Here is a 15,623-nt window from a genome sequence, read left to right on the forward strand (position 1 = left end):
CTCCTGGATTTTGATGCTTGTTCCCTTTGCCATATTGGGGAAATTCTCTCCAATAATTCTCTCCAATATACCTTCTGCTCCCCTCTGTTTCCTCTTCTTCTGGAATCCCAATTGTTCTAATGTTGTTTCATCTTATGGTGTCACTTATCTCTCGAATTCTCCCCTCGTGGTCCAGTAGCTGTTTGTTCCTCTTTTGCTCAGCTTCTTTATTCTCTGTCATTTGGTCTTCTATATCGCTAATTCTTTCTTCTGCCTCATTTATCCTAGCAGTGAGAGCCTCCATTTTTGATTGCACCTCATTAATGGCTTTTTTGATTTCAACTTGGTTAGATTTTAGTTCTTTTACTTCTCCAGAAAGGGCTTTTATATCTCCCAAGAGGGTTTCTCTAATATCTTCCATGCCTTTTTCGAGCCCGGCTAGAACCTTGAGAATCATCATTCTGAACTCTAGATCTGACATATTACCAATGTCTGTATTGATGAGGTCCCTAGCCTTTGGTACTGCCTCTTGTTCTTTTTTTTGTGGTGAATTTTTCCGCCTTGTCATTTTGTCCAGATAAGAGTAGATGAAGGAGCAAGTAAAATACTAAAAGGGTGGCAACAACCCCAGGAAAATATGCTTTAGCCAAATCAGAAGAGATCCCAAATCGTGAGGGGGGAGAAAGGGGATAAAAAGAGGTTCAGAAAGGAAAAAAAAGAACCAATTAAAAAAAGAAAACCAATAATGAAAAATATAAAAATGAAAAATATATATATATATATTGGATAAACTAGTTAAAAATGTTAAAAAAGAAAAGGGTAAAAGTTAAAAAAATTTAGCAGAAGAAAGAAAAAAAAATTGAAAAATTAAATTAACTGCAAGGCTAAAGAATCATGGGGAGAAAGCCATGAGTTCCGTGCTTTGCTTTCTCCTCCTCTGGAATTCCACTGCTCTCCTTGGTATTAAAACTGCACTCCTTGGTAGGTGAACTTGGTCCTGGCTGGGTTTCTTGTTGATCTTCTGGGGGAGGGGCCTGTTGTAGTGATTCTCAAGCATCTTTGCCCCAGGCGGAGTTGCACTGCCCTTACCCGGGGCCGGGCTGAGTAATCCGCTCGGGTTTGCTTTCGGGAGCTTTTGTTCCCTGAGTGCTTTCCGTAGAGTTCCGGAGGGCGGGAATGAGGATGGCGGCCTCCCGGTCTCAGGCCTGGAGGAGCCGAGAGCTCGGGGCCTCACTCCTCAGTGCGCCCTCAGAGAACAGCGCCCATTTATTCCCGTCTCCCTGGCCTCCGGCCGTGCTCCGAGCTGACCGAGCCTGCGACCGGTTCAAGGTAACCCCGAGCTTAGAGCTCACTCCTTGGCTCTGTCTCTGTAGCCGGCTTCCCCGTTCTAATACCTGTAAGCTCTGCGACACTCGGACACCCCGATCCTTCTGTGACCCTGTGGGGCCACGCTGACCCCGCGTGAGCTTCACCCCGGTTAAGCCTCTGGAGCGATGTCCCTCAGCGGAACAGACTTTTAAAAGTCCCGATTTTGTGCTCCGTTGCTCCGCCGCTTGCCGGGAGCCGGCCCCTCCCCCCGCGGTCTATCTTCCCGTCGCTTTGGATTCACTTCTCCGCCCGTCCTACCTTTCAGAAAGTGGTTGATTTTCTGTTTCTAGAGTTGCTGTTCTTCTTCTCTTCGATCTCCCGTTGGATTTGTAGGTGTTTGCAATCTTTAGATAAGCTATCTAGCTGATCTCCCGCTACCTGAAGTAGTCTCAGCCTGCTACTTCTCCGCCATCTTGACTCCTCCCCTCACTGGGTTGATTTTTGTTGGTGACTCTATGCCTCATGGATCTGGGTATGTTTCCTTCCCCAGATGAGGGAAATTTTCAGCTATTCTTCATATAGGTTTTCTGTCCTCTTTTCTCCTTCTGGGATTCTTATAATGTGAATGTTATACTTGATACTATTGCTGTGTTTCCTTAGTCTATTTTCACTTTATTTTTCTCCTATTCTACTTGATTGCTTTCCATTACTCTGTTCTCCAGGTCATTGACCTATTCTCCTTTTAGTCTATTTATTCCATCTAGTGTATTTTTAATTTCAGTTACCGAGGTCTTCATCTCTGATTCTTTGTTTTGTCTCTTTGTTGATGGTCTCACTGAGGTCTCCCACTCTTTTCTCAAAACCAGGGAGTATCTTTCTGGCCATTACTTTAAATATTCTATGAGGAATATTATCTATTTCATTTAGCTCTTGCTATAATTTTGTTCTTTCATATGAGACCTATTCCTCTCTCATTTTGTCTGTCTCTTTCTATGTGTTTTGAGAGTCTGCTATGCCTCCTGCTTTTGGAAGTAGGGGCCTTATGAAGAAGAGGTCCCGTACGGCCCCGCAGTGCAATGTCCCCTGTTCACTAGAACCTGACACTTCACGAACATCCCCCTTATTTGTTGCATGTGTCCTATTGTGGCTAAGCCACATTTGCGTTCAGTCCAGTTGTCTGCAGTGGCTCTGCCTGTTGTGGCAGGGTTTAGTCCCTGGGTTTTTAGTGGGTCCATCTGGGGCTGCCTTGGGCTTAAAGTGAGTCAGATCAGGGGTCTGGGAAATGATATAGTACCACATTGCAAGGCTCTTTCCCTGTGTTGTATTTTGAGAAGATTTCATTGGTTGGAGAGGACTTGCAGTCAGACTAGATGCCTGTCTCTCCTGCCCCCATGGCTCGGGCCCACCGTGAGCCTGGTATATGGTCATCTTTCCCTCTACCTAGAGCAGGAGTCACTTTAGGGTGGTGGTGGCTCCTGTAGCAGCTGCTTGCACACTGCCGGGCTTGTGATACGTCCCTGGATGCGCTCAGCCACAGGCCTCTTGGAGTGAGCAGGTCCTGGGGAGAACGCAGGGGCGGGGTGTGTGGTGCCATTGAGTCAGACATATTTAAAATCTTATAGTAGCCTATTAAAACCAAAAGTAGATTGATTTCAAAATACTATATTTCAAAAAAAATTTCACCCGGTATATCCTAAATATTAACATTTTAACACATAATCACTTTAACAAGTGAGATCTTCTGCCTGCTCTTTTTTGTGTGTGAAGTCATCACAAACTGGTGATATGTTTTATGCTTCTGGCACATCAGTTTGCAGTAGCCATGTTTCTGGTGTGTGGGAGCCACAGGTCCAGACCCATGTGTCTCATTCTTTCTTCTTCTCTTCATTCTCCTCAATGCGTGACCCTTTGTTTTGCCTGTTCTTTCCGGCAGTTTATGCTTTTCTTTCCTGCAGCTTGGGACTCACCTTGTAGTTACTGTGGCTCATTGTTGAACTCCTCATGAATTTTGGTCAAAACTGTTTCCTGAGGGGCGCCTGGGTGGCTCAGTGGGTTAAAGCCTCTGCCTTCGGCTCCGGTCATGGTCCCAGGGTCCTGGGATCGAGCCCCATATCGGGCTCTCTGCTCAGCGGGGAGCCTGCTTCCTCCTCTCTCTCTGCCTGCCTCTCTGCCTACTTGTGATCTCTGTCTGTCAAAAAAATAAAATCTTTAAAAAAAAAAAAAAACTGTTTCCTGAAACCAATTCCTATTTGTCGGTAGAGAGCAGGTGTCCTGGTAAGAGGCCCTCAAGGAGACTGTTGTTGTTGGAGACACTGGTCCCTCTGGGCACACAGGAGCCTCCTCCTTAAGTAAAGTCTGTTGAAATGAAGGAGGATGATTCCATTTTTGTGTATGGGGAATAGTGATTTTTATTTTGAATTTTCAGAAGTGAGGGACATAGAGAATGAGCATGAATGTTGTTTATTGGGGGGTAAAATACCTGCTATAGGTGAATGCTTTGTATTAAAAAAAATGCTCCTTACAAATCAGATTGAATTCTATAGAGGTCAAAACCATTTCCAAGGTTTTGATTCCAAAGTTCTGCTGTTAAGGTAAGTTACTTCCTATCTTTGAAGATCAAACACAGTCCTATTGTGTATATTTGTATGTATAAACACACACACAAAGGTGAATCTAACAAAAATAATTTCAAAGTAACTTCATTTAATACTATTTTTCATCTTACTGCAGAAAATCTGAACAATTGACAAATATCCCAGTAAAGTTATAGAATTTAATTTTTTTTATTATGTTGATATGCATATGCATACTTTGTTCTTTTTTGTTGTTAGAAACTGAAAATAGGAAGATCCTCATTATTTGCCTGAAGAAAGCTATTAATATTGACAACAAAGAAGTGATGAAAATAGAGGTCCACTTTGATTCGCAATTCAACATATCACAAGCTTCCATTGAAGCTTTAGGAGAAGACAGACAGGTGGCAGATTTAGTTCTTGATTATTTAAATGTTTTCGCGTGTTTTTTTCCTGTTTCTACCTTGCTTGTTGGGTTTTGATGTGAACATTTGCTCAAGCAGATAGCTTAATCTTTGGAATATCATGTTATGATAGTTGAGAGTCTGGGTTCTAATCCCAGTTCTTTCCATAGATCATTGCCTTAGGTCAGGCACAAGGTCTCTTTTTACCTCAAAATGCTTTAAACCACTTATTGTGAACCGTTAAATTTTCTAGGATAACATCCCTACCTCGCCACAATCTTCCTGAAGTTTTGAGGATACTTGCTGTGGGCTTCTTAGCATTTCCTTCTCTTCCTCTAATCCTTGAGAACTGAAGGGAATCACTAGAAATAAGGAGTTTTTCCTGAAGTTCGGTCTCCTGGTCTTCAGGTGAAATGGTCCGCTTCTCTTCAAGAATGCTATGGCCTCCATATCACTCATTATAATGTATCCTATTTACATGCAAGAGCACAATGCCTGGGGAAAACCTGGGTGGCTCAGATGGTTAAGCTTCTCCCTTTGGCTCAGGGTGATTGCAGGGTCCTGAGATCGAGTCCCTGCACAGGGAGTCTGCTTCTCCCTCTGCCTGACCTAATTTACCCTGCTTATGTGGGATCTTTCTATGGTAAATAAAATCTAAAAAAAAAAAAAACCCTTAAAAAATGCGCAATGCCTTTATCACAGATGGCAGGCAGAGCAAAGATATTTGTGATTAAAAAAAAAAAAAAAAAGACCTAAGATACTATGGTAGTGGCCATTAGGAGGTTGAATTAAGAGATCAGAGAACTGAGGGAAGAAGCCTTCCTTTTGGCACTGAGTTGTACATGAAAACATGTTATAGTCTATTAAGTGCTTTGTAGCAGAGTTTCCAAATCCTCACTACATGAAAAGACCATTTCATGGATGGAATGAGAAATAGAGTAGAATCAACCACTTAATTAAAAAAAAATACTTCCTATATCATGTTACATATGAATTGGCCTAACACTGATGCTAGACTGGCTGAGACCCCAAGAGGGAGGACCTCCAACTCCAACTCGGCTTTATGGGAGAACGAATTCAAGAACAAGTCTTGTAGAGAAAGGGACAAAGAATTATCAAGTCTAGAAGTAAGAAAGGAGCTCATTCACATAGTAGTTTCTCCTCCCAGATGAGGAAAGCAGACCCTCCCACTGCACCCCCATTGCCTCTGTTGAAGGGTTTTATATGTTTAAAATTAACCAGATAGAGAGGGGCTTTCTAAATTTGGGTTTATCATTTACAGTTGGCAATAAGATTAACTTCTTTTCTAACTTATATTGTGTTCTGAGCCTTAAGTTTTCCTTAACAAAAATGTTCAGTTTACTTCTCTTTTAAAGATCATGTGGATTTTGGCTTGCATTTTAGATGTTGCCTGACCAGACGAGAAGCTCCTCAGAACTTTCTAGTAAATTTGAGAAAGAAGACCTTGATGTTCCTAGCACCCTTGAAAGAGAGACAGGTATATTGGGAAATAAAATTTCCTACTCTGAATTCCTTTTGAAAACAATGACACAACCTTACTTGGAAGAGGTCACTGCAAGCCTGTGGTGTGGGAGAGTAATTAGTATACCATTGTACCTACAGAGAACAAAGCTGCTAGCCACCTTGAATCCTTTTCCCTACCCAATATATTGTCTTGTGGGTCAAATGGAAATGACAAAGGAGAAAAAAGAGTCATGGCTGTGGCTACCCACAAAGCTGACCTGCACAGATCCTGTATCTATTAGGAGTTAATCTCAAAGCCATTTCTCAAAGTCCCCATAAATTTTGGATTCAGAAGTTTAATGCAGAATGTAACTACCGGCTCTTACCAATAGATGGCGATGAACCTACAGTGTGGGGTCCCATGGAGAGCAATTAGAGAATGCGTTCACCAGGGAGTATGGTTACTGTTACCACTTTTAATGCTCTGTTCTCTGTGTATAGACCAGAAAGAAGAATCCACCAAGCTGGCAGAGTTAATGAGTGCCAAAGATGACCAATGCCCAATAACTCTCCCCTTAAATGACCAGTCTGAGCCTGTCGTGAGTATAGGATGCTGGGTACAAGATTCTGAACTGTGTCTGCCAGGATGCAGACAGGTAGAAGCCACTTCTCCTGGCTTGTCATTTTTTTTCCCTAACCAACCATTTCTCCCTTTTTTGGACTGTCCTCTCCTTTAGATCATTTTTGTCTGACATATTTATGTGTTCTCTTCTTTGACACAGCTTGGCTGTCTTTAGAATGTGTGACTTGGCTGGCTCTGCCTCCTTCCTTCACTTTGAATCTAGAGACCAAGATATAGGGAAAGGAGTTTAATGTTTGAAGTTAGACCTGGTTTTCACTTACTAGATATAGGAACTTGGGAAAATTAATACCACTGAGTCTGAGGCCTCTTATCTATAAAATGGGGGTAATAGCTCCTTTAAACTGTAGCCCTTAGATACTCTACATCCTGTTTTTTTTTTTTTAAAGATTTTATTTATTTATCAGAGAGAGAGAGAGGAAGAGAGAGCAAGCACAGGCATACAGAATGGCAGGCAGAGGCAGAGGGAGAAGCAGGCTCCCTGCCGAGCAAGGAGCCCGATGCGGGACTCGATCCCAGGACTCTGGGATCATGACCTGAGCCGAAGGCAGCTGCTTAACCAACTGAGCCACCCAGGCGTCCCTACATCCTGTTTTTAATCCTAACCTACTGTTAGACATATATAGGTATTCAGACCAGTCCTCATTTTCTTATATTTGATTACATGGATATTACACAGAAATGTAACATAGTGTTTTTAGTACTGACAAAACTCCTGAGGGCAGATACATCAATTTTTTGAAATAGCCAACAGTCATTAGGAATCCAGTCTAATGAGTAAAAACCCAGTATCTTCGTATTTAGAAATGCTTTTCTTTGGATATGTAAAGTGACTCTAAAAGAACTTTAAAAGAGGGACTTCAAAGTCACCATATTTTTTTTTTTTCTACAGCAAAGAAATACAGCAGATAGTTCACCTGAAAAACAGAAACCAGATGACCTACAAGGTCAGCTTTGAAAAAAAAATCTATCCTAAGACTTGAGTAGTATACTTACATATTTACTTGAAGCTTAACCATTTTTGTTTTGAATTTTCATGATTGGAAGTCACTTCAAAAGATTCCTCAGATTTACAAGAACCATCAGTAAAAATTCAGGATCCTAAATTAAATGACAAATCCAGGTATGTGACTTTCAAAGTTATTAAACCATGTTGATTGCTATTAATGTGACCAGATAATGGATAAGTCAACTGTCTTTCCATCTTTGCCGCATCTGGCCACACCCCACACAAGGACAGAGCATTGTGTGCAGTGTTCTGTGGAATGATTTGAGTAGTGTTGGGATGTTCTCCTGACCTACAGATCTCTACCAGTACACCGCCAGTGATACATTTGATGTATTATTCCCAGCTAGGAAACACATATCACCTGACATTGATTTGCTACTTTTCCATGTAGGTCTATGAAGAATGGGTCATAAGACAAGTAATTCTTTATAGCTTTATATAGAGACAACTGGAATAAAATAAACTGTGCATATTTAAAGTATGTCATTTGAGTTTTTAACCTATGTCTATACCAAGGACAGTCACTACAATCAAGATAAGGTACCTATCCATCATCTCCAAGATGTTCTTGCCTTTTCGAAATCCTTCTGCCCTGCCCTTTTTGTCCCCCTTACTTGCTCCCTTGCAATCACTGATTTTTGCCATGATAGATGAGTTTGCAATTTAAAAAATCTGATATAAATGAAATCAAAGTGTATAATTTTTTCCTACCAGCTTCTTTTGTTCAGCACAATTATTTTGAGATTTATCCATATTATGTATATCACTAGTTCATTCTTCTAAATTGCCAAGTAATAGTTCCTTCATGGATATACCACTGTTTGTGGATCCATTCACCAGCTGGTGGCCATTTTGAAGTCCCAGTTTTTTGTTATAAGGAAAGCATTTGGGATCGTATATAACCCTTTGTATGGACGTGGATTTTCTCTTGAATAAATACATAGGAGTGGAATGACTGGATCATTGTTGGTGTATGTTTACCTTCTAAGAAACACTGCCAAAATGTTTCCTAAAGTGGTTAAACCATTTATCATTCCCACCAACAGTCTTTGAGAGTTCTAGATGCTCATACTCTTCCTAATACTTGGTAATGTTAATCTTTTTAATCTTAGCCCTTCCAGCAGAAATGTAATGATATTTCATTGTGGTTTTAATTTGCATTTCTGTAATGACTAATGGTATTTGAACATCTTTTCATGTGTTTATTTTCCATCTTTACCTCTTGGGTAATAGATCTTCAAATTTTTCACTATTAAAAATGATTTGCTTTAAGTGTTCTTTATATATTCTATATATAAGTCCTTTTATTAGGTATGTTTAAGCTTTTCTCCCTGTCTAGGGCTTAACTTTATTTTTATAAGTCTTTTTTTAATCTTTCATAGCTATTGAAGGCCTGATGTACATAGCTAATACAGCTTGTTAGACACCTAATAACCTTTACTAAATGCATTGAATTCCATATATTCAGTCTTCACCATATCCCTAAGGAATGTATTTTCACCTCCGTTTGCTAAAGGAGGACATGAGGACAAAAGAACTTAAGGACATATCCCTAGAAAGTGCTGGTTTAACTATAACCTATCTTTAAAGAGCAAAAGTTCTTAGTACTCATTAAGCTCAATTGATTGTTTTTTCCCAATTCATTTTTTTCTTCTATACTTTATGCTTTTTTTGTGATGTGCTTAAGAAATCTTAGGCAAACTAATGATCAGTTTCCCTACATTTTCTTTGTTTTAAATTTTTTTCAGTGTTCCAAGATTCATTGTTTATGTACCATAACCAGTGCTCCATGCAATACATGTCCTCTTTAATACCTGTCACCAGGCTCACCTAACCCCCTCCCCCCTCCCCTTCAAAACCCTCCATTTGTTTGAGTCCACAGTCTCTCATGGTTCATCTCCCCCTCCGATGTCCTCCAATTCACTTATCTTTTCCTTCTCCTAATGTCCTGCACGTTATTCCTTATGCTCCACAAGTAAGTGAAACCATATGATAATTGACTCTCTCTGCTTCACTTATTTCACTCAGCATAATCTCTTCCAGTCCCGTCCATATTGATACAAAAGTTAGTTATTCATCCTTTCTGATGGAGGCATAATACTCCATAGTGTATATGGACCACATCTTCCTTATCCATTTGTCCATTGAAGGGCATCTTGGTTCTTTCCACAGTTTGGCGACTGTGGCCATTGCTGCTATAAACATTGGGGTACAGATGGCCCTTCTTTTCGCTACACCTGTATCTTTGGGGTAAATACCCAATAGTGCAATTTCAGGGTCATAGGGAAGCTCTATTTTTAATTTCTTAAGGAATCTCCACACTGTTTTTCCAAAGTGGCTGCACCAACTTGCATTCCCACCAACAGTGTAAGAGTGTTCCCCTTTTTCCACATCCTCTCCAACACACGTTGTTTCCTGTCTTGCTAATTTTGGCCATTCTAACTGGTGTAAGGTGGTATCTCAATGTGGTTTTAATTTGAATCTCCCTGATGGCTAGTGATGATGAACACTTTTTCATGTGTCTGATAGCCATTTGTATGTCTTCATTGGAGAAGTGTCTGTTCATGCCTTCTGCCCATTTTTTGACATGATTATCTGTTTTGTGTGTGTTGAGTTTGAGAAGTTCTTTATAGATCCTTGATATCAGCCTTCTGTCTGTACTGTCATTTGCAAATATCTTCTCCCATTCCATGGGTTGCCTCTTTGTTTTGTTGACTGTTTCCTTCGCTGTGCAGAAGCTTTTGATCTTGATGAAATTGGACAGCTATATGTAGAAGAATGAAACTTGGTCATTCTCTTACACCATACATAAAGATAAACTCGAAATGGATAAAAGACCTCAATGTGAGATAGGAATCCATCAGAATCATAGAGGAGAACATAGGCAGTAACCTCTTCAATATCAGCCACAGCAACTTCTTTCAAGATAATGTCTCCAAAGGCAAAGGAAACAAAAGCAAAAATGAACTTTTGGGTCTCCCGTCAGTTTTGCTTGGGTTGAGTCGTCCTGCCCCCTATCAAGGGACTGGGTTCTGTGGAAACTGGTTTTTCAGGCTTTTGTTCTCTGGAGGTTTTTGTTCTTTGGCTGCTTTTTGGGCTTTTCTGAGGTTTAGTGGAAAGCAAACTGTCTGCACCCAGATCTGTCTCAGAAGCCTCAGTCTGCTTCCCTCTGGGTGGTCCAGAACACACAGACTCCCCCTCTGCAAACTCAGCTGAACAGCACAACCTCTTACAGGCAGTGTGCACCCCCAGCCACTACCATCCCAGTGGTCACCTGAGGTGCCTGCCTATCTCTGCACCCATGCTTCTAAACCCACAAGCAATATTGGTCTGAGGAGCCTGCTTTCCGTGGCAGTGGCCGCCTTTGCCGGGACTGCTGTCTGGGGTCCAGGCCCATGCAGGGTGCACTCAGACCCTGGGTTTGCACGGTTTGAGGAAGGCTGCTGCTAAGAGATTCCGACCAGAGATCATGTTGGGTTCGCTTAGGCATGTGCTGGGAGTGTTCAGACCCTTGGGCCGGTCATGGAAGGGGGGCAGTCCTAGAGACTGGCAGCTGGCGCCCACACCAGGCTTTCTCAGGTGCGGGCAGAAGGGGGAGTGCGCCCAGCTGAGTGGTGGTGCAAGCAGTGGGAAGCCTGGAGCTCAGGGATCACAGTCTGGAGGCTCCACAGCATGTTCTCTGGCACAGGTGTTTACCGGCAGGGGCCATCCTAGGTCCGTGGGCTTAAGCACGTGACTATGACCACCTGATTCCACCAGTTGCCCTTTAAGATCTTTTGCTCTTTTTGAGTGCTTTTAACCAGACTCTAAGTTAATGCTGGTTCCCAACCACAGGGCACTTTCGTATTGGGGTATTACTTTCCAATGGGTTGCTTCTGGTGGCTCCCTTCCCCTTTTGCTTATCCTTCGATATCAGTCTGAGCGTTCCCACTCTGCTTTACCTCTCCACTGGTGTCGTCTGCCCCCGTAGAGATCCAGAAGTGTATAATCCTACTCAGGCTGGTTTCATGGGTGTTCAGAGTGTTCTGGTAGATATTTAGCTCACTTTAGGGGACCGCTTGAAACAGGGTCTCCTACTTCTCTGCCATCTCCCATTTTCTTTCTTCCCTACATTTTCTTCTAGGAGTTTTACAATTTTAGATCTTATTTCAGCTAACATTTTATGTTAATTTTGTATCATGTGAAAGGTTGTTCCCCCCCTCCCCATTTCTTGCATATGGCTGTCCAAATATTCCAGATCATTTACTGAAATAATTATTTGTCCCCCATTGAGTTTTCTTGGAAACTTTGAAGAAATCATTTGACTGTATATGTGTAGCTCTATTTCTGGACTGTGTACAGGCATGCCTTGGAATACTGAAATTCAGTTCTAGATCAGCATAATACAAATATTGCAACAAAGCAAGTCAAATGATTTGGCTTCCCAGTGCATACAGAGGAAAGGATTATATTATCCTGTAGTCTATTAAGTATGCAATAGCATTCTATCTAGACACACACTTGTATATACTTTCAAAATACATTCTTGCTTAAAAATGGTATTTGAGCTTTCAGTGAATCCTAACCTTTTTGCTGGTAGTAATTCTTGCCTCTGTTGATTCCTGCTGCCTGGTCAGAGTGGTGGTTGCTGAAGGTGGGGTGACTGGTGATTTCTTCAGATAAGGCAACAATGAAGTTCACCACATTGACGCTTCCTTTCATGAACAATTTCTCTGTAGCATGAGATGCTCTTTAATAGTTTACTCATGGTAAAACTTCTCTCAAAAGTTGGAGTCAGTCCTCTTAAATCCTGTTATGTTATTAGCTAAGTTTATTATATTCTAAAACCTTTGTTGACATCTCAAGAATCCTCATAACACCTTCACCGTGAATAGATACCATCTCAAACCACTTTTTTTCATCCATAAGAAGCAACAACTCCTCTGCTCAAATTTTATCATGAGATTCCAGCAGCTCAGTCCTATCTTCAAGCTCTACTTCTAATTCTCTTGCTCTATCCACCACATCTACAGTTAATTCTCCACTAGAATCTTGAACCCTTCAAAGTCATCCATGAGGATTGGAATCAGCTTCTTCCAAACTCCTGTTAATGTTGATCTATTAACCTCTTCCCATAAATCATAAATGTTCTTACTGGTATCTAGAATGGTGGATTCTTTTTAGAAGGTTTTCAATGGGCTTTTCCCAGATATGTCTGAGGAATCAATATCTGTGGCAGCCATAGCCTTATGAAACACATTCCTAAATGAGACTTAAGTAGAAATGAGTCCTTGATCCATGGGCTTCAGAAGGGATGTGGTTAACAGGCCTCAAACAGCATTCATCTTGTTGCCCATGTCCACCAAATCTCTTGGGTGACCAGGCACACAGTTAGTGGGCAGTAATATTTTGAAAGGAATCTTGTCTTCTTAGCAGCAGCTCTTAACAGTGGGCTTAAAATGTTCAGTAAACCACATCGTGAACAGATGTGCTGTCATCCAGGCTTTGTTGTTCCATTTATGGAACATGAGCTGAGTAGATCTAGCATCATTCTGAAGGGCTCTGGCATTTTGGAGTGGTAAATGAGCATTGCCTTTAAGTTAAAGTCAGCAGCTCCATTCTCCCTAACAAGAGACTCTGCTTGTCTTTCAAAGCCAGGCATTGAGTTTTCTTTTCCAGCTATGAAAGTCCTAGATGGCATCTTCCAATTGAAGGCTGTGTGTCTACATGGAAAATCTGTTTAGTGTAGCCACTGTCAGTAACTATTTTAGCTAGATCTTCTAGATAACTTGCTGCAGCTTCTACATCAGCACTTGCTGCTTTACCTTATACTTTTATATTATGGAGTTTTTTTTTCTTTTTTCTTTTTTTTTTTTTTCCCCCTTAAATCTCCGACTTCTTCCGAAGAACCGACTTCTAGATTCCAACTTTTCTCCTGGAGCTTTCTCAGCTCTCTAAGCCATTATGGCTTAAAGGAATGTTGTGGCTGGTTTGATGTTCTATCCAAACCATTAAAACTTTATATATGCAATAAAGCTGTTTTGCTTTTTTTGGTTGTAATTGCCATACAAATCTATAGAAATTTTAGATTTACAGCATAATGCCTTGATACGCATATATTACAAAATGATTACCATAGTAAGCTTAGTTAACACAAAGCTTCTCATAAAATTACAATTTTTTTTCCTTGCAGGGAGAACTTTTAGGATCTACTCTTAGCAATTTTCAAATATACCATATCTACATTACATCCCCTGTATTTCTTATAACTAGAAGTTTGAAACTTTTGATCACTTTCATCCACTGTTGACCCCTATCCTCCCAACTCCCACCATTAGTGATCACAAAACTGATACTCTTTTCTATAAGTTTGGTAAGTTTTTTTTAAAATTCAAGTATAATTAATATACAGTGTCCTATTAGGTTCAGGAATAAAATACAATGATTCAACAATTCTATACATTTCTCTTAGAGCTCATCGAGATAACCGTTCTCTTAACTCTCTTCATCTGTTTCACCCATCTCTCCACCTACCTCCCTTCTGCCAACCACCAGTTCTTTATATTTCGGTGTCTGGGTTTTTGTTTGTTTCCTTCTTTCTTAAATTCAACATATGAGTGAAATCATAGGTATTTGTTTCTGTGACTTATTTCATTTAGCATTGTACCCTCTAGGTCCATCCATATTGTTGCAAATGGCAGGATTTCTTTTGTGGTTGAGTAATACTCCAGTGTACATATGTACCACACTTTCCTTATCCATTCGTCTATCAATGGGCACTTCATAGTGTTGCCGTTTAAGTAGGGCTTTAATTCCATAAGTAAAATCAAATAGTGTTTCTTTCTCCGATTTGTTTCACTTAGCCTAATGTCTTCAAAGTCCATTTATGTCATTGCATATTATGGGATTTGCATTTTTAGGACCAAATAGTGTACCACATCTACTTTATCCGTTCACCTCTCAATAGATGAGTTGTTTCCAGATCTTAGCTATTGTAAATAACACTGTAATAAACGTGAGGATGCAAATATCTCTTCAACAGTGATTTGGCTCCCTTTGGATGTATACCCAGAAGTGGAATTGCTGAGTCATCTGGTAGTTCTATGTAAAAATCTTTGAGGAACCTCCATACTAGCTGTTTAACCTTCCATAGTCGCTTTACAATTTCCATTTCCATTAATAGTGCCCCAGGGTTTTCTTTGTTTCCACATCCTTACCAAGACTTGTACTCTTTTGTCTTTTTGATAGGAATTCTAACAGGTATGAAGTAATATTTCATTGTGGTTTTGATTTTTATCTCCCTGATGAGTGGTGCTGAGCATCTTTGCATGTATATATTAGCCATGTAATTATCTTCTTTAGGAAAATTTTCTCTTCAGATCCCCTGCATATATTTAAATTGGGTTCCTTTGTTTTTTGCTATTGAGTTATTTAATCCCTTACCAGAGTATGAGTTGCAAATACTTCATCCTTTTGGTAGGTTGCATTTTTATTTTAATTGTTTCTTTTGCTGTGTAGGTTTTTAGTGTGATGTAGTCCCAGTTTTTAAATTTTACTTTGGTTGCTTTTGGTGTTAAATACAAAAAATTGTTGCCAAGACCAATGTCAAACTTTTACCCTGCCTACCACCCCCGTCACCCCCGCCCCCCCCCCCAGGAGACTTATGGTTTCGAGTCTTATGTTTAAGTCTTTAATCCATTTGAATTCTGAGTATTGTAGAAAAGGAGTCCCATTTAAGTCTTTTGCCTGTGGTTATCCAATTTCCCTGCATCACTTATTGAAGAGACCACTTCCCCTTCAAGTGTTCCTGGCTCTCTTGTCAAGTATTAATTGACCAAATATGTCAGAATTATCTCAGGCAATATTCTTTGTTCTGAAAATGGTTGTATGTTAATGTGGCCACTACTGCTTTCTTTTTCTTAGTTTAAGTATAGCATATCTTTTCCTGCTATCTTACTTTCAACCTTTTTGGGTTTATATATTTAAGGTGTTTATTATAGGCAGCATTGGGTTTTGTTTTGCTATTTATCTCAATATGATAGTCTCTGTTCTTTATTGGGATATTTAGACCATTTATATTTTATATGATATGGTTGCATTTATATCTATCATACTATCTTGCTATTTGTTTTCTATTTGTCATGCCCATATTTTTGTTTCACTTTTCCTCTTTCTGATGTGTTTTGGATAAATGGAAAATATTTTATGGCTCCATTTTTTTTTTAAACTATTTTTATTTGGGTATAATTAACATACAACATTATATT

The 15,623-nt window shown here is 40.2% G+C and overlaps 1 protein-coding gene across 1 annotated transcript in view; it reads left to right on the forward strand.

The window, feature by feature from the left end:
- The window catches only part of LOC111156687 (synaptonemal complex protein 2 like), a 105,798-nt gene that overhangs the window by 39,520 nt on the left and 50,655 nt on the right, over positions 1 to 15,623 (forward strand). Inside the window, exons 18-20 of the mRNA XM_022517716.1 lie at positions 4,119 to 4,264; positions 5,669 to 5,762; positions 6,230 to 6,345. Of these exons, the coding sequence (XP_022373424.1) occupies positions 4,119 to 4,264; positions 5,669 to 5,762; positions 6,230 to 6,345 (356 nt within the window). The remainder of the gene's footprint in view (positions 1 to 4,118; positions 4,265 to 5,668; positions 5,763 to 6,229; positions 6,346 to 15,623) is intronic.

This window comes from Enhydra lutris, unplaced genomic scaffold (assembly GCF_002288905.1).
Source record: "Enhydra lutris kenyoni isolate GAN:26980312 unplaced genomic scaffold, ASM228890v2 scaffoldscaffold48, whole genome shotgun sequence".
NCBI classification, from domain to species: Eukaryota; Metazoa; Chordata; class Mammalia; order Carnivora; family Mustelidae; genus Enhydra; species Enhydra lutris.